At 35.0% G+C, this 16,954-nt stretch overlaps 1 protein-coding gene across 1 annotated transcript; it reads left to right on the forward strand.

The window, feature by feature from the left end:
* Positions 1–908: 908 nt before the first annotated feature.
* Positions 909–15,630, forward strand: LOC127847602 (coadhesin-like). The gene is made up of 11 exons (XM_052379623.1): positions 909–1,047; positions 1,225–1,269; positions 2,644–2,723; positions 3,072–3,140; positions 4,785–4,914; positions 5,142–5,264; positions 5,449–5,619; positions 5,825–6,001; positions 7,059–7,226; positions 7,332–7,493; positions 15,198–15,630. The coding sequence occupies exons 1-11, from the start codon at positions 1,038–1,040 to the stop codon at positions 15,614–15,616; spliced, it is 1,554 nt and encodes a 517-aa protein (XP_052235583.1). The 5' UTR covers positions 909–1,037; the 3' UTR covers positions 15,617–15,630.
* The last annotated feature ends 1,324 nt before the right edge of the window (positions 15,631–16,954 follow it).

Here is a 16,954-nt window from a genome sequence, read left to right on the forward strand (position 1 = left end):
AGGAGGAGAGTCAGATATACTCTATAAATGTTGCTATGTTAATAAATTATTAATTATGGTTTTTGTTGATCATACTGGGCCAAACAATATGGAAATATCAGCCATAATTCAACCTTTTCCCACATTTTCAAGTCCAGTCAGTAAATAAAACAGGAGTTCTGACATACACTCTGGTCCCAACATAATGTAGTTTTCTGTGCGGACTTGGATCACTCAGAAAAAATTTGAAAGAATTGACAAGTTGAATGCCTGATAAAAATTTGTAAATTAAAAGGGCTTTGTCAATAGTGCGCAAACTATCAGAACTAAAATGTAGCATATTTCTGAAATATCATTGTTGTGTGTTTGTGATTGGTTTAAAGAGAACTAACCCGCAAGTAAGAAGCGTATGCCGATAAGGCAATTAAGTTGGTTCAAACCCTTCTTAATTCCAGAATAACGCATAACAGGCGCTTACACAAGTTTATTCTCACTAGAACAAGACACATAGATCGCTCGTTCTTGTGCAAACGTTATTGTGCATCGGTAATATTCGATACTTGTTGTTTCAAAGAACATCTATACAGAAGCACAGAAGTTGCAGTACGTTCTTACAAAACTAATAATGTACCACAGTGCGATATACGAAACGGTAATAAGCAGCATTCATTTATGGTAAATCAGAGATAAGAAATTGTCATCAAACAACTTTAAATTGTCATCTGGCAAAATCTGTGGTCTGAAATATAAATTTGCTACGAGGTACCATTTGCTGCAATGATTGCTTAAGAGTCCACACTCATTTGAGTAAAAACAAAATAAATATTTCATCTCATACAACATTTGGTTAATACAAACTGACCTAACTGTAATTTGTTTTTCAAATTTTGCAATTGAAAGTCACGTTTGATAAGGTCAATCGTGACTTTGCTTCGCTTATTTTGTCTTCGGCAAACCAGATGACACAGTATCCACGGCATTTTGCGATATTCCTACAACCGTTGTGGCTATATATTGCGTGTCATTGTAAAACTGTCTGAACCAGCGTCAACACGAAAATGCAGATCTGTAAGTCACGTTGAAATCAATATATTTGCACTTTGTTAATTCTTCCTGTAAAGTTAAATTTAATATTCGAATGATTTTCGCAAGTACATATGTCATATTAACTGCCATAGTATTGAATGTAATGAATTCGCATTATAGTTAACACATATGAGTTTTCGAATGTGTTCACATTTACAGGTCTCTTCATTATTGCGGGAATACTGTGTTTAATTGGAGTATCAGGTATGTTAACTAGTCTTATGAAAGACAAATACATTTCTTCGGTGACTTACATAAGCAGCAACAATGTCATTAGAAACGTTTAGAAAAAAAGCTGTCAACGTAACTGAAACTTGAGTGTCCCCAAAAACACTGTCCCTTGGTGATCGATGCTCGTTATAAGTTTGATCATTCATTATCGATTCCCCACATTTCGCCTATTAAATAACTAAATAATATTAGTTTCCTTTCAATTTTCCATTAAAAGAATTGTTGTTTTTTTCAGGCGTTTGAATCTTCATAAGTTTATTTAAATATTTGTTAAGGTTTTTGTTTCAGCCACGCTAGAATGAAATCTATCTGTTTGTTCACTTTCCGATTTGGAGCATGCTATGTCGCTGATCTGTACGGTTTGTGTAGGTACAGCTTGCCTACCAGGGAGAGTTGGTTGCTTCCGCGAACCCAAGAAGTATCAAATCTCTGACGTTGGTCTTTCCTAAACCGAATCTACCTTCTGTCCCTGACCTGTCATGGTTGGCGTCTGGTCCATCCTTTGCGTTCTAGTCGCCCTGAACGTAGAAGATGTATGTCTTTCGGACATTAGATATGATGCGCTCTTACTCGTCTTAAAAATTGTTCACACTCCTCGTCTTTGTAGAGAGGTTTTGGTGCTTAAATAGATGATTATGGTATTGTCGGGCCGAGAGATGCATGGAGATGAACCTGCCAGAGACTGGGGCGCAACAGATTACTCTATGGACTTCTTCCTTCCTAGGGATGAACGTTACTCTCGTTGCGATGACTAGAATCGTCCCTGCTGAAACATAGCCACCTGAGTTTGTCTTGTTTGATGATATCCCGTTCCTATCGCTGTTCCCTGGGTTGCCCATTTGTTCGATGTCTAAGCTCCAGTAGCTAACTTGTCCTAGCTACCCTGGCTGTGGAATGCAAAGTCGTTGATATTCTTGGCATTGACGGATGCTTGGCTTCAGTCTTTGGCTTCGGCTTGTATTATGTTGTGATGTCCTCATCATATTTTTTCAATTTCTTTTGTCAATGTTGGCGGCATCCGTCTCCCTCGAAGACCTTGCAGCTATTCGTTCAAAACGTGCAAGCCCCCACGTGAATTTTGGCGCCCGCAGAAGCAATTACCAGGGCATGGTTGGGTAAAAGTCCCTTAACAAGACTTGATAGTTCATGTCAGGTGAAAATCAATGTATAAGTCCTCCATAGGGAGCTGTTTCAAGAAATCTATGTCTAACCCAATCTCAGACAACAACGCCAAACATTATTTCTTTTAAGATAAAACTGTCTTACTCGGGTGAGTGATTTCCAAACGAAAGTCTATAAATGGACACACATTCACGCGATTATAAACGATTCTTACATTTATTTCAGAGTGCCTTGAATGCTTCAATTGTCGGAATATCGCTGATCAGCATTCTTGCACAAACACTGTTCAATGTTCAAGTACTGAGGTAAGTTTCATTCGATTTATTAACCAAAACGGTAAGCAACTGATAAATGATTTTTAATGAACGGTAGTTCAGAGTTAAAGGTTAATTTCACTGTTTTTAAACTCTAAGTTACGTATATTAATTCACTGATATTTTCCAAAAACTTATAGCATTTAAAATAACAAAAACGGTGTTTATTCTTGTTAAATGCTTTGTAATAATAACATCGATTATGTATGATATTAGAGCTAAACAGATCACAAAAATCATATGTTTACAAACCATACTACGACTTGATTTAACACATCAATCAAAAATAAACAAGTTTATTATGAAATAAATTTCATTTAATATTATTCGTGTTAATAGTCCTGCTATTTGCAAACGCTTCATTCCGGCAACGAAGTACGTTACAACATGGGCTGTCAGAACAATCAGGTAATAACTTTAATAACAATCCACTCGTTTGTTTCAATCTCATTGTCCGTTCCGGCCATGGTGTTTAAACATTTATTTGTTTTAATAGTTATGTTATATTTTCGTTTACATTTAGACCGCAAATGACATTAAAAATAAAGATTTTTGAAGACATTTGCATAGATTTTTTTTAATTGAGAAAAATCTTCAAGAGTAGCTATTGAAAACATGTATTTATACCCCCACGTGCAACTTTGACCGAGACATGTGACAGTTTAACAGTTGATCTTGTAATATGATTAAAACGGTAGCGATTTGAATATTGTGCATTTAGTAATTACTTATTTGTGAAATTGTTATTTTGCAATTACTATATGCATGGTTAAGTTATATGATGAACTAGCCTAATTGTAAACAAAAATGTGCTATAATCTGGCTTTTACCGCCTAGTATGAAATAGAACGTACAAATCTGCTAACGGCGGTCTTTTCCGCACCGAATCGATAATTGTCTTGTTCAAGAGACGACAAGTTTTATTTGTTGATAAATTCATAGTCAAATTTCATGTTGAGATTGACAAGTTATATTTAAGATTAAAGTCTTCATCTTAAAATCAATGTTCCGCCGTGAACTTAAAGGTAGTAGATCTAATATAGTTCTTGCCGAAGATAATTTATCACAAATAAGTTAACATATGTGACAAGTAATTTTAAAACAATTCTATTTCAAATCAAGACTGATAGCCGAAAAGTCCATTTTCAACAGTTAAGTCCTTTTAGCCTAACCGTTTGATAATGAATTCAGCAATTATACCTTTGAGCTCGACACAATCCTACTTATGCTAGCACGGATAAATTATTTTTAGTCAGTTATTTCTTTTAAATGAATATAGCCGAATATACTCCGTATTTTAACAATAAAAATGATTGTCTGTCATTTGATTTCAATGTCATATATTGACCTTGACGGAAGACACATGGTTTTTTATCATGCGACACACCGCCTCATAGAGGTAAACACAATATAACGCTGATAGTCTTTATTGGACGCTAAAGTACCGTATGTTTACAAATGACCTCAAGGTCTGAGATTTAACTTGAATTAACAACGTTGTTTTTATGCGTGGCACTGTGTCTATTAGAGGTTTAACGTTTTCTGAAAGATATTCTGACACTTTGGAAGTTCACCTCAAGATAAGTTTCAGGACAAACGGACGGACCAAAAGTCATAATGACCTATTCTTAAATGACAATATAGCTCCCACCTATTAGTCAACAGAAAGACGATCGGCGTCGCACTTAATATTCCAATGCCACAGTCTTAAGAAGCTATACAAGAAGATAAAAATGATCGCTAACAAACGGGTCGATCTGATTATAAATAATATAATATGCGTATCATAGTGTAACTATGGTACATTGAAAGTAGGTGAATAACATTGGATATCTGACACGTCTAGTAATTCGACTTTTACGTGCATAACGACATTTAACAACTTTTTCGAAAAGAAAACAATCTTCTTGAGACGTTGATGAAAAGGTGCGATTAAAATACATTCTTAATGAAAAGAAACGAAACTTATTAAATAAACGTTAGATTCTTATAAAGCATATATCATCAAACTTATTCACGTTTCCAAACTCTTATGAACTTTTACATTTGTAGCTGTGCAGTTCAGTAGCTGTTGACCCCAACGGTATCATTGGTCGCTCCATCCAGAAGAGACAGCAGTACGTTTGTCATGAATGTTGCAGCAATAACCACTGCAATGAACAGCTATGTGCCCACAGAAAACGTATGCATAATAAAGGCGCATAAATAGTTACCTGTAAAAGCAACGTGTTGTCCAACTTATATAAAATATAAGCGCAACGAATTCATTATTATTATGTGTTAAGTACTCAATTCACTTAAAAATTATGAGACCGTTTTTACACATTGATTCTTTATACATATTACCTCGAAGAGTCTAATGAAAATAGTATACAAGTCATAATATATAGTTTGGACATGTTATTTTAGCAACATCGTGCATTGACGACGCAACATTTGACTGTGCCCATATGAACTCTATCCTCAACATCTGTGCAGATATTCAGCACGCAAAAATCATTTGTCCAAAGTTTTGCGGACTCTGTCAGCTCGGTAAAAATATTTTATGACAAAAAACATTCAAAAGAAACATTTGTTCGATAATAAAGATCTACACAGCGTTATGTATATATTTATATATAAATATAGATATTCCACATTATTTTGAACTGTTAAATATATTTTTATATTTTAATAAAATTAAAAAAAATGATCTTATACTAAAATATCATTTCAGTTGATGGCAACTGGGAAGACTGGGGTGAGTGGTCATCGTGTAGCGTTTCGTGTAGTAACGGAACTAAAACCCGCACACGTACCTGCTCGAACCCGCCCCCTTCCAACAATGGACTTAACTGCACCGGGCCGAATATTGAGTCAAAGATGTGTGCGAACCAACTTTGTCCGGGTATGAATATACTGAAGTATTGTTTAAAGTCAATTTTTCATTATCGATTCCATCATGTTTACAATTCAGTGTTAGTTAATCATTTGGCGATCAATTGCGATGGGTATCTTGTATAAAACGTTTGAAACCATTTTTTTATTTCACACATTTACTGAAAACACTTGACAACTAAGGCATCTACTAGGAAAATATGTTATTTTCCAAGTACATGGCAACTGGTCAGATTGGTCCATGTGGTCAAGTTGCTCAGCTACTTGTGATGTGGGAGTTAGAAAGAAGACAAGGACGTGTACCAATCCTAAACCAGAGCGGTCCGGGGACTATTGCGTCGGTGAACCTAGTGAATATACAGGATGCTTTAATGAACCCTGCGGCGCCAGGAGTAAGTATAGGATTTCAGTTGTATTATAATGTAAACTTAGTGGGAAATATGAACCAATCAGCTAGTTTCAACTTGCATAAAACACAAGCTTCACTCTCCGAGGAATTGGCATTTAATGACAATACAGCATGTGAATAAAAAGTTTTTTCAAATTTGTAAGAATTGCTTCAAGATTTGTGAGGGCGTCTATCAAGATTCTATTGCGTTTGTCAACACACATTGTATGTAAAAATTTAAGATCCCTAGTTTATACGTAGGGAAAATATATTATTTTAATTTAAAATTGCTGATAAACTTTATGTAAGTTAATTTGATAACAATAAATCGGCATTTAGGAAATGATGGCATTTTTATGACAAGCCAAGCTGCAACGCTCCGAATATAGTAAATGGAAGAAGAGATTGGTCAGGAGATAGACCGTAAAATATTAATTAAAGTGGCGTTCAGGTGTTAAGTGAGAAAAATAATTAACAGTGTCAAATATGCTGGATATTGGTTTCTCGGTGTTTTGACAACGATTTCTAAAAGGTTACATACAGTAATTACATTACATACTTAATTTGAACACTAAACGAAGGATGGTCTACAGTTTGGTATTAACATTTTGTGTAAATAATTTAATGGTACTGAAAGCAAAGCAATACCACAGTAATTGATGACCCTTTACGCAATTTCTTGCATGTTTATGATACGACAGACTAATGTTTGCAATGTATCGCTGTGACTAAAGATTTGCAAGACCGTGAATACAACAATTTAACAGACAAACCTTACCATTCAAACACTAACTACATGTATATTACTACAGATAATACTTCAAACGAAAATTAATTTGCGCGCATGGTATAATTCATTATTATACGGCCTGTTATTATACCGGACATCATGTATACAATTCGATGAAGGTTAAACGTTCGACGTTGATTTTATGCAATCAATTGCGATTAATGTCTGATGTGAAAATAATTAAACCAAAATTTACGTAAATACATTATCTGATTACTTTGTGAAACTAAGGCATCTATGCTTCTATGCGCAACATATGTTCTTTTTCAAGTACACGGCAACTGGTCAGATTGGTCCCAGTGGTCAGGTTGTTCAGTGTCCTGTGATGTGGGACTCAGAAAGAGGGCAAGAACCTGTACTAATCCTAAACCAGACCGAAATGGAGACTATTGTGTCGGTGAATCAACCGAATATACAGTGTGCCCATGCAACATCAGCAGTAGGTATCTGATTTTAATTGTATTATGAACCAAACTTGATAAATAAGAAAACAAACACTATGTTAATCCGGTATAAACTTTAACCTTTTTAATGATTTATTTAGACGGTGGCTGGTCGAGTTGGGGTTCTTGGAACAGCTGTTCAGTCACATGTGGAGTTGGACTGAAGCTAAGGAACCGAACCTGTACCAACCCGAGCCCCACATTGTACGGCAAGGCATGTGAGGGAAACTCCGAGGCATTTGACGTTTGTGTCAGTACACCATGTGAGTAAAGAGAGTTTTATCAAAGTCAAAGAAATACGACACGACTTGTGAGTGCGACTAGCAAGATTCTGATGTGTGCGACAAAACACCTTTTAGGTTAATGCATTTGATCAAGTTTAAAGCTTAAATATATACTATTCATTTTTCAATTGCATAAATAATTCATGTAAGCTTAATTGATAATCATACATCAACACAAATTGAATTATGTCATTAGTGTGATAAGCTTATCCGCTTTGTACGAAAGCCTATTAGTACCGCTTATAAATATTTTTTTTAAGTTCGAAGTCGTAATAACGCGAAAAAATGCATTATTGCGCAAATAAACACACAATAACGCAAACAAACGCATTATAACTCTAATAAAGGCGTAATAACGCTAAAAAGGCGTAATAACGCCAAACTTAAAGGCGTAAAAACGCTAAAAAAAGCGTAATAACGCTAAAAATGGCATTCTTTCGCTAAACAGGGCGTAATATTGCCAAACTAAAAGGCGTAAAAACGCTAAAAAAGGTGTTATAACGCCAAGCTAAAAGGCGTACACACGCCATTAAAGTGTTATAGCCCAGACTAAAAGGCGTTATAACGCAGACTAAAAGGCGTACACACGCCATTAAAGGCGTTACAACGCAGACTAATAGGCGTACAAACGCTTAAAAAGGCGTAATATCGCCTTCAATACTAAATAAAGTGATGACTTCTTTGAAGACCTAAGTTCGAAACAAAACATAATGAATACAGTTTAGTTTATTGGATTTGAAAAGACAAGTTCAGTCTTTCTGGAAATTATCATTGAAAGCCAGAATAGGCAACCGATATTTGTATGGAATCCTGTACGTGCAATCCCCTATGAATGTGCTGATTTTATTCGTATAACACGACAGTAAGACGATGTTGTTAGTGTAACCATTCACATAGGAAGGCGACAGTACGTCAAGTGAAGTCAAATGATAAAATGTACACGTTTGAATAATTTTTTACCCATGACTGAGATATTCAAGTTTGAAAAGTGTTGCGTTAGAAAAGTCTCCAAGTGTACGTTTACGACAACTAATTTGTTAAGGATTAAATCGTCTATAACGATATGTGAAACTAAATATTGCGATCTGGAAAAAAACACGCTTTATTTTCTATGACGAATCTTTCTTTTTTGCCCACTGTTAATTAATTCAAATGTTTGTAATAATATGGTACCTTTGCAATGTTTTAACATATAATAGTATAGCTATGTTCCTGGATGAGTGATTTAGAAACATAAATAGTGTTTCTTTAATTGGGCGTAGCAGTGTTTAACATCGCGTTTGAAGTTACTGTAGATGACTTGCGATAATTAATGCAGCAGTAGCACTGAATACTTATCTAATAAGGAAAATGTTTGCACAAAAGACAGGGTCATTAATATCAATATAAGACAAGTTTAATCGAGCTTGCAGTAATACAGTTAGTGGTATATACGCGATAAAAAACCTTAATGCTATTGGGTTGTTTTGTTGTTTTTTGCAAAATTGTCAATAATTATTAATTTGTAAAATGCATTAAAATACTAAAGAGCACACATTTACATGCTGAAAATGTGTTTGTTAAGTATCATCCCTCAAGCAAAACTACTTTTCGAAGTTACGTGGTACACAGTTCTATTGTCCTTTTTTGCTAAATATGTACCATAACTGTGCATACGTACAAATGAACCAAAATTTCCAAACGAGCAAGTGTACAAGCTGGTTAATATATGTTTATACAGTTTCATCGCTCTAGCAGCATTATGTATCGTATTACGAACAACGTAAGTTCAAATTGTTTTTAACTGAAAATGAGTCATCTCTGGTAATGTTGAGCAAGAAATACCTTTGAAAAAAAATATTTTGCGCCTATGATTTTAAAAGTTTGAGTTTCAACTGTACGTTTTTAAATAAATAAATTGACTACAAAGATTAAATTGTTGTTAAACTGCAAACGGGCAAATCCTCATATTAGTCGGTGAATCAACCGAATATGCAGTGTGCCCATGCAACATCAGCAGTAGGTATCCGATTAACGTCTTAAACGCAATACTCGATATTACTACGATGCAAACGCACAATCACAATAATGGTAGCTCGATTGCAATAACGAAAACGCGAAACTACGACGGTACGATCACGATAATGCGATAGAACTTCGTGTTTTCACCATCTTACTATCGCATTGTCACCATAATAATGTCGTATCACGTTTTCATTATCGTACTGTCGTGTTATCATCATCGTATTGAGGTGATATTGCGTTTTTATTATCGTACTTTTGCGGTATCATCATCATTCTGATCTGTAATCGACATCGTACTGTCGCCTTCCGGCGTGGATGGTTACAATAACTACATCGTCACACTATTGAGTATTCCGTATAATACCAATCCTTTCATGGGGTTGACAATTAGCGGATTCTGTACGAATGTCGGTTGCCTATTCCTGCTTTCAGGAACAATTTCCAGAAAGACTGAAATTGTCTTTTCAAATCCAATAAACTCAAATGTACTCATAACGCTTTGGTTTGAATGTCTTCACAGAAGCCATCGCTTAATATAGACAATGTGCTCATGATGAGCTTTTGTGATCGCCTTTTGGCCGTCGTCCTTCGTGCGTCGTCCGTCGTGCGTTGTGCGGCGTCAACATTTGCCTTATTAACACTCTAGAGGCCACTTTTATTGTCCAATCTTCATGAAATATGGTCAGAAAATTGGTGTCAATAATATCTTGGATGAGTTCGAAAATGGTTACGTTTGCTTGAAAAACATGGCTGCCAAGGGGCGGGGCATTTTTCCTTATATTGCTATATATGGCTAAAGTAAAATCCTGTTAACACTGTAGAGGCCACATTTACTGTCCGATCTTCATGAAACTTGGTCAGAAGATTTATCCCGATGATATCTTGGAAGATTTCAAAACTTATGCCGGTTGGTTGAAAAACATGGCTGCCAGAGGGCGGGGCATTTTTCCTTATATGGCTATAGTAAAACCTTCTTAACACTCTAGAGGCCACATTTATTTTCCGATCTTCATGAAACTTGGTCAGAAGATTTGTCCCAATAATATCTTGTTATCTCAGGTGAACGACTTTGGGCCTTTCAGGCCCTCTTGTTAGCTAACCTGAGCACAACGTGCTCATGGTGAGCTTTTGTGATCGCCTTTTGTCCGTCGTGCGTCGTGCGTCGTGCGCCGTCAACATTTGCCTTGGTAACTCTCTAGAGGCCACATTTATTGTCCAATCTTCATGAAATTTGGTCAGTAGATTAGTCTTGATAATATCTTGGATGAGTTCGAAAATGGTTACCTTTGCTTGAAAAACATGGCTGCCAAGGGGCGGGGCATTTTTCCGTATATGGCTATATATGGCTATAGTAAAATGTTGTTAACACTCTAGAGACCACATTTATAGTCCGATCTTCATGAAAAACGGTAAGACGATTCATCCCAAATAAATCTTGGACGAGTTCAAAAATAATGCCGGTTGGTTGAAAAGCATGGCCACTACAGGGGGGGGGGGCATTTTTCCTTATATAGCTATAGTAAAACCTTGTTAACACTCTAGAGGTCACATTTATTTTCCGATCATCAAGACACTTGGTCAGAAGATTTGTCCCAATGATATCTTGGATGAGTTCGAAAACGGTGTTGGTTGCTTTAAAAACATGGAAACCAGATGCGGGTCATTTTTCCTTATATAGCTATATATGGCTTTAATAAAACCTTGTTAACATTCTAGAGGCCACATTTATTGTCCAATCTTCGTGAAATTTGGTCAGAAGATTGGACTCAATGATATTTTACATGAGTTCGAAAATAATTATGTTTGCTTGAAAAACGTGGCTTCCAAGAGGCGGGGCATTTTTCCTTATATGGCTATAGTAAAATCTTGTTAACACTCTAGAGGCCACATTGACTGTCAGATCTTCATGAAACTTGGTCAGAAGATTTGTCCCATAAATATATTGTTATCTCAGGTGAGCGACTTTGGGCCTTTCAGGCCCTCTCGTTTTATCGTTTGTACGCCCTTTTTGTGCGTTATTACGCCTTTTGAATCATTTGTATGTTTATGTTTGGCGTTATTACGCCCTTTTTTAGCGTGTGTACGCATTTAAGTCAGCGTTATAACGCCTTTAATGGCGTGTGTACGCCTTTTAGTTTGCGTTATAACGCCTTTTTAAGCGTTTGTACGCCTTTAAGTTTGGCGTTTTAACACCTTTTTAAGCGTTTTTACGCCTTTTAGTTTGGCATTATTACGCCTTTTTAGCGTAAGAATGTCATTTTTAGCGTTGTTACGCCGTTTTTAGCGTGTGTACGCCTTTATGTTTGGCGCTACTACGCCTTTTTTAACGTTAGTACGCCTTTATTAGCGTTATAATGCGTTTGTTTGCGTTATTACATGTTTATTTGCGTAGTAATGCCTTTTTTCGCGTTATTAGTACGACTTCATACTATTTTTAGTATTTTTAGTGGTACTATTAATAGGCTTTCGTAGCTTTTCTTCGCATACAGCGAAATTCTATAGAACTAGACCGGGGTTATATCGTGCGATACTAATTGAAATGTCTTAGAGTAGTAAGAAAAATAGTGATTGTGTTTAAACTGCCGGATATTGGTTATTTTCTCGATTTGTTGGTCAAGATTTTTCTAAGTTTAAGATTATTATAATATATATTTTATTCAAATATAAAAAGAATGATAATTCACAGTTGCGTGTTTACCTTCGTTAAAAATCATGTAGCTGTTCTAAGACCAGTTTAATAGTTATTTAGACGTTTTTACGCAATTGCTTGCCTGTTTCCCACTTGTAACGGTATAAAGTGTTCAGGCAGCTTTTGTTGATGGTACAGGTCTAGTTGTTTTGCACTCTGCCGGTTTTGTCTTATAGTATTCGGCTCACTGTGTCAACGTTTAATGTCGAATCGGCTGAACATGTCTTACTAAACGTACGTAGAATTATGCTAAATTTAACTCTTTTTATTGGAAACCCTTCGCGGTGTTATAGTTTGAAGCCGGATCAGCGCTTCGTATCTCACTTGACGTTATATTTTGTTAGAATGATGCTTAATTGAACTCTTCGCAGTGGTTATCTCTCATTGGTTAAGTGTAGCCACAAAAGTGTCGCATGGACAAATCTACAGAAACAGTGATGATTTCCCTATGGCTTACATACTTTATGCTTAACTACACAACACAAATTGTTAATCATTGTTTGCATATTAAAATGTATTATGTTTAAAGACAAGACTGAACGTTTTCTGTTTTGCTTAGTTAAGGTTTTTTTCACAAATGCAAAAATGTCAGTGAGTCATTCGGGCCTTATGGCGGGAAATTTCTTCAATATTTTATTGACTCTTGGTATAGGTCAATAAGATAAAAACTGTGTAAGATACCTACGCCACAAACATTTATCAATCAAATACGGGAGTCCGCTAAGCATTAACATACGCTAATGCATTTATTAAAATGCAGTAATACCAGCTCCTACAGCGCGAGATGGTCTTAAACACGAACACATTAAAAAGTCGCCTGCATGGTAGTTCTTCGTTAGAATTAAAGCAGTATTTAAGCGAGCGCATATTATTTTTTAAATAATTGAACGGCTAAATTGAATGTGGTGTGAAGTACAAAAAAATTCATTTAGCATCAACCTCGGCGCAGAGGCACTGGTTCCAAGCATGGCTCTATCATATCTACTTGCACACCACGTGAGGATTGTCTATTCCAATAGAGTTTTATCGTAAATGTTTCAAGTACGTTTTGTATCATTTTCGTTCACTGTTTTTACTTTTAACTATACATACAAAGAATAAGTATGTAAAATAATGCGGTTTGCATACAATAAGAAAATTAAGAAAAGAAAAAAAACCATAGAAATCCATCCATATCTTTTAGTGAATACGGTGGCTTGTTTGTTTCTGAAATGTGTACGAGTTAGCGTGTCGGTATCGGCTTTGTGCTTAGAAAAACAAACGGTAAAACTGTAAAAAAAAGCAGTCTACTTTAGTTTTACTGCAGTTAACTAAAAATGTATATAAGTCTACACAGAAACAAATAAATGTACACTTTTCATTTGCAAATTAAAATCCAGATTTGAAACGAGGCGAAATACGAGATAAAGACCACTTGCCGACGGTCTTTAGGTTTATCGGCCAACACTGTCATAGAAACGTATTTGTAGAGTCGCTTAGCAAACCTTTAATTAATATATGGAGAAATCACAATATATTAATATCCAAGATTATTGTCATAAATACAAGTCTTCGTTAGCCGTATACATGCTTAGAGAAGGGTCTACGATAGCGCTGTAAACTAAGTTCGTATCCAGTTAAATGTATGTAAATGAAATACGAGCCCTAAGAATTGTTTAGAAAATATCCGCACCATCAGTCATAAGTCTATGATTACATTAACGATCGTTTACATTAAAGAAATTAAAACCATATCTTTTTAAAGATAGTTATTGTTGCTTGTATCTTGGTATTAAAAAGCCAATTGTATGTGTCGAACTGGAAGTGATCTTTCAACGATATTGTTTATTTGCATTGAGAAAGATGGCCTCATGTTCGAATAATTTCACTGTATTGACTGGAATCATAAGTGCAAACGCGATTTTAATAGATTTCCGAAAATCTAACTGTTAAGCAATACACACATACAATTAAGATTACCGGTTATAGTATGTATACCATTATTTCTACCATAAAAGACGAAACAATACACAAAGACTTACATTCATTTAACTCAGTTTGAAGAATAGCCACATTTAAGGGTCCTCTTTCAGGAAATTGTAATAAAAAACTATTAATATAGTTGCGTCATTCGGCAATAATTATAAAAAAAATCAGCAAAACTTTTAGGTTTACTATACTTCTCTCGGATTCTATTTCGTAACGGTCAAATGGTTATTTTATTTAGTAAGCATATTTGTCATACTGTATGTACATGTATCGTGATACATATAGAATCCAATTATATTTATCGTAACAGCCATTTAGAAATATGTCATTATTGATTATTGTCTTATCACTTTGGTATAATATGTGGTGCGTCAATATCATTTACCTGGGATATATTTACTGTATTTTGCAAAAGTATCGATACAGTCTCTCATAGCACATAGATCTGAAATTAGGAAAATCATCTTGAAAACTATAATCATCGTCAGGAGCTGCAACAATTAATGTTGCGGCATTCAGTTGCAGCACTCTTTGTGCGACAAATATCGTTACAGATACGACAAAAGCGTCGGGAGGTTTTGCGACATTAAAAGTTTGTTCTTATATTGAGTATCAGCCGTGCCACATTCAACGTTGCCATTAACATCGCTTCGCACACCCTTAGAAAGTGCATATAATCCATAATTGCCGTAACTAATTGCGAACGATAGAATCAACCGCACTCTAAAAGTTGTTCGGAACAACTTACAAATGATTGAATTCCCATAGTTGCAATTGTTTACACATGAATTTTATAAAATGTATTTGATTATAAAAATTGTCTTTTGTATATGTTTAACGTATTATGTATTTAATTGAGATATCAAAATTGCACATTCTGATCAAATAAAAGTAGAAAAACGACATAATTGAATACATTGAAAATGTAATACTTCAAACGAGTATAGTGTGTTGTGACTAGTTGTTTGTATTAATTATACATACGTTTAACATAAAGATGCACTATCGATATTATATTACAGGCCATTTGCTAGCCTTCAACGCTCACGGACTAAATGCGTTGTCAAATAATGTTAATGCATTTCCAACTGTAATCGTCAACGAAGGGAATGCGTACAATTCCACCACTGGACACTTCACAGCTCCTGTAGACGGAATATACTACTTTACAGCCCAAATCTGCACTTATCCCGAAAACGGTGTTTACTTTTACTTGGAAAAAGGTAGTGAAAACATGAGCGTCATGGCACGTCTTACAGCTTCCTATCAGGCCGAACATTCTTACGTAGCATGTACATCAGCCTCCAGCTCTGTGAAGCTGACCAGGAATGAGCACGTGTGGGTGCTGTTCGAAAGTCAATACAATGCAACACAGATAGATGAAAGTGGTCAAAATGTTTGGAATGCATTTACAGGAACGTTGATTCAAGAGCTTTCATAAATTAATGAACTATTGTTTTTGGCTTTATTATACCAAAGTCCAGGTAGTATGTAGAATACATTCAGTCTGAATTCGATTAATCGTCACTAAAAACTACATCAGTAGTTACAAAGCCCAATAAATATGAAACCCCCTTTATGAACAACTTTAAATGGCCATAATTCTGAACATCAGTTTGCATAAAAAGATTAAACACAAAGATCGTAACACGATTTTTTACATAAGCAAAGGTTCTTACTTGCATTTATTTATCCGTATTCCCGTACTCATTCAATGTCATGTATTCATTGGATGTATTCAGATTTTGTAACAATATTAAAAATTGTATGTCAGCTTTGAATTTACGTGTTGGTGAATTTGCATCTGACAAAAATCAAATTGACGAACGCAAACTATGAACCAGTAGGATTATTGCGAGAAATTTATAAAAAGCGACAACTAATCATTTTGAAAGGTTTGATTGTAAAATACATTTATTTCTACCATGTCTATTTTATAACAAAGGCATGTAGACATTCAATTTGTTTTAAATGAACCTTCATCAAAGACTTTGCGGTTACCATTACTTTTGATGTCAGTTAAACATGTTCTTTATTAAATTGGAAAAAAGTCCTGTAAATTTCTTCGCTGCATACGTTTTTAAGTGCACAAGCAAGTTATGAAATATTTTACGGGTACGTTAAAGTCGACTATTATAATGTCTAAACATTATTTATTTGTACAAATGTATAAGCATAACTAATATTAAAAAATCAATATTTAAACTCGAAACTTTCACATCACATACATATATACATTAATTGGAATACATTCGTAAAAGTGAATGTATGCATATACCGACAATCATATTATCTCTTAATGTTATGCGTGATTCAAATCCGATATGTACAAACGTTTTCTTCAATATTTTAAACTAGATCTTTTTCTTCCAACAAACTATGTCAAAATTGGACGAGAAACGAGGTTATAGAATAGTAATGGTCAATGTTTTATTTCCAGCAATTAATTACCCGCCTGAATGAAATATATCGCTTTTCCGAAAAATATCAATAACAAAATAGGCCATATTTTTAAGGCATTAACATCTCGCTGAGACAGTACGGATGTATCATGTACATTTACCCTTCGGAAATGTTGGTTATTCCATTATGCGTATTATTAATTAAGCAACTGATCTGACCAGGAACTCAAAGAACAAAATCTACTACTGGTGATAGTTATATAGTAACTGTCATATAAATACAGTGATAAAACCATTTATAGTTCGACGAGCTGTTGTTAATGATTACGTAATTCTTGTACATGTGATGATTCATTTACCGATATATAGTTAATGAA

This window comes from Dreissena polymorpha, chromosome 10 (assembly GCF_020536995.1).
Source record: "Dreissena polymorpha isolate Duluth1 chromosome 10, UMN_Dpol_1.0, whole genome shotgun sequence".
Lineage (NCBI taxonomy): Eukaryota > Metazoa > Mollusca > Bivalvia > Myida > Dreissenidae > Dreissena > Dreissena polymorpha.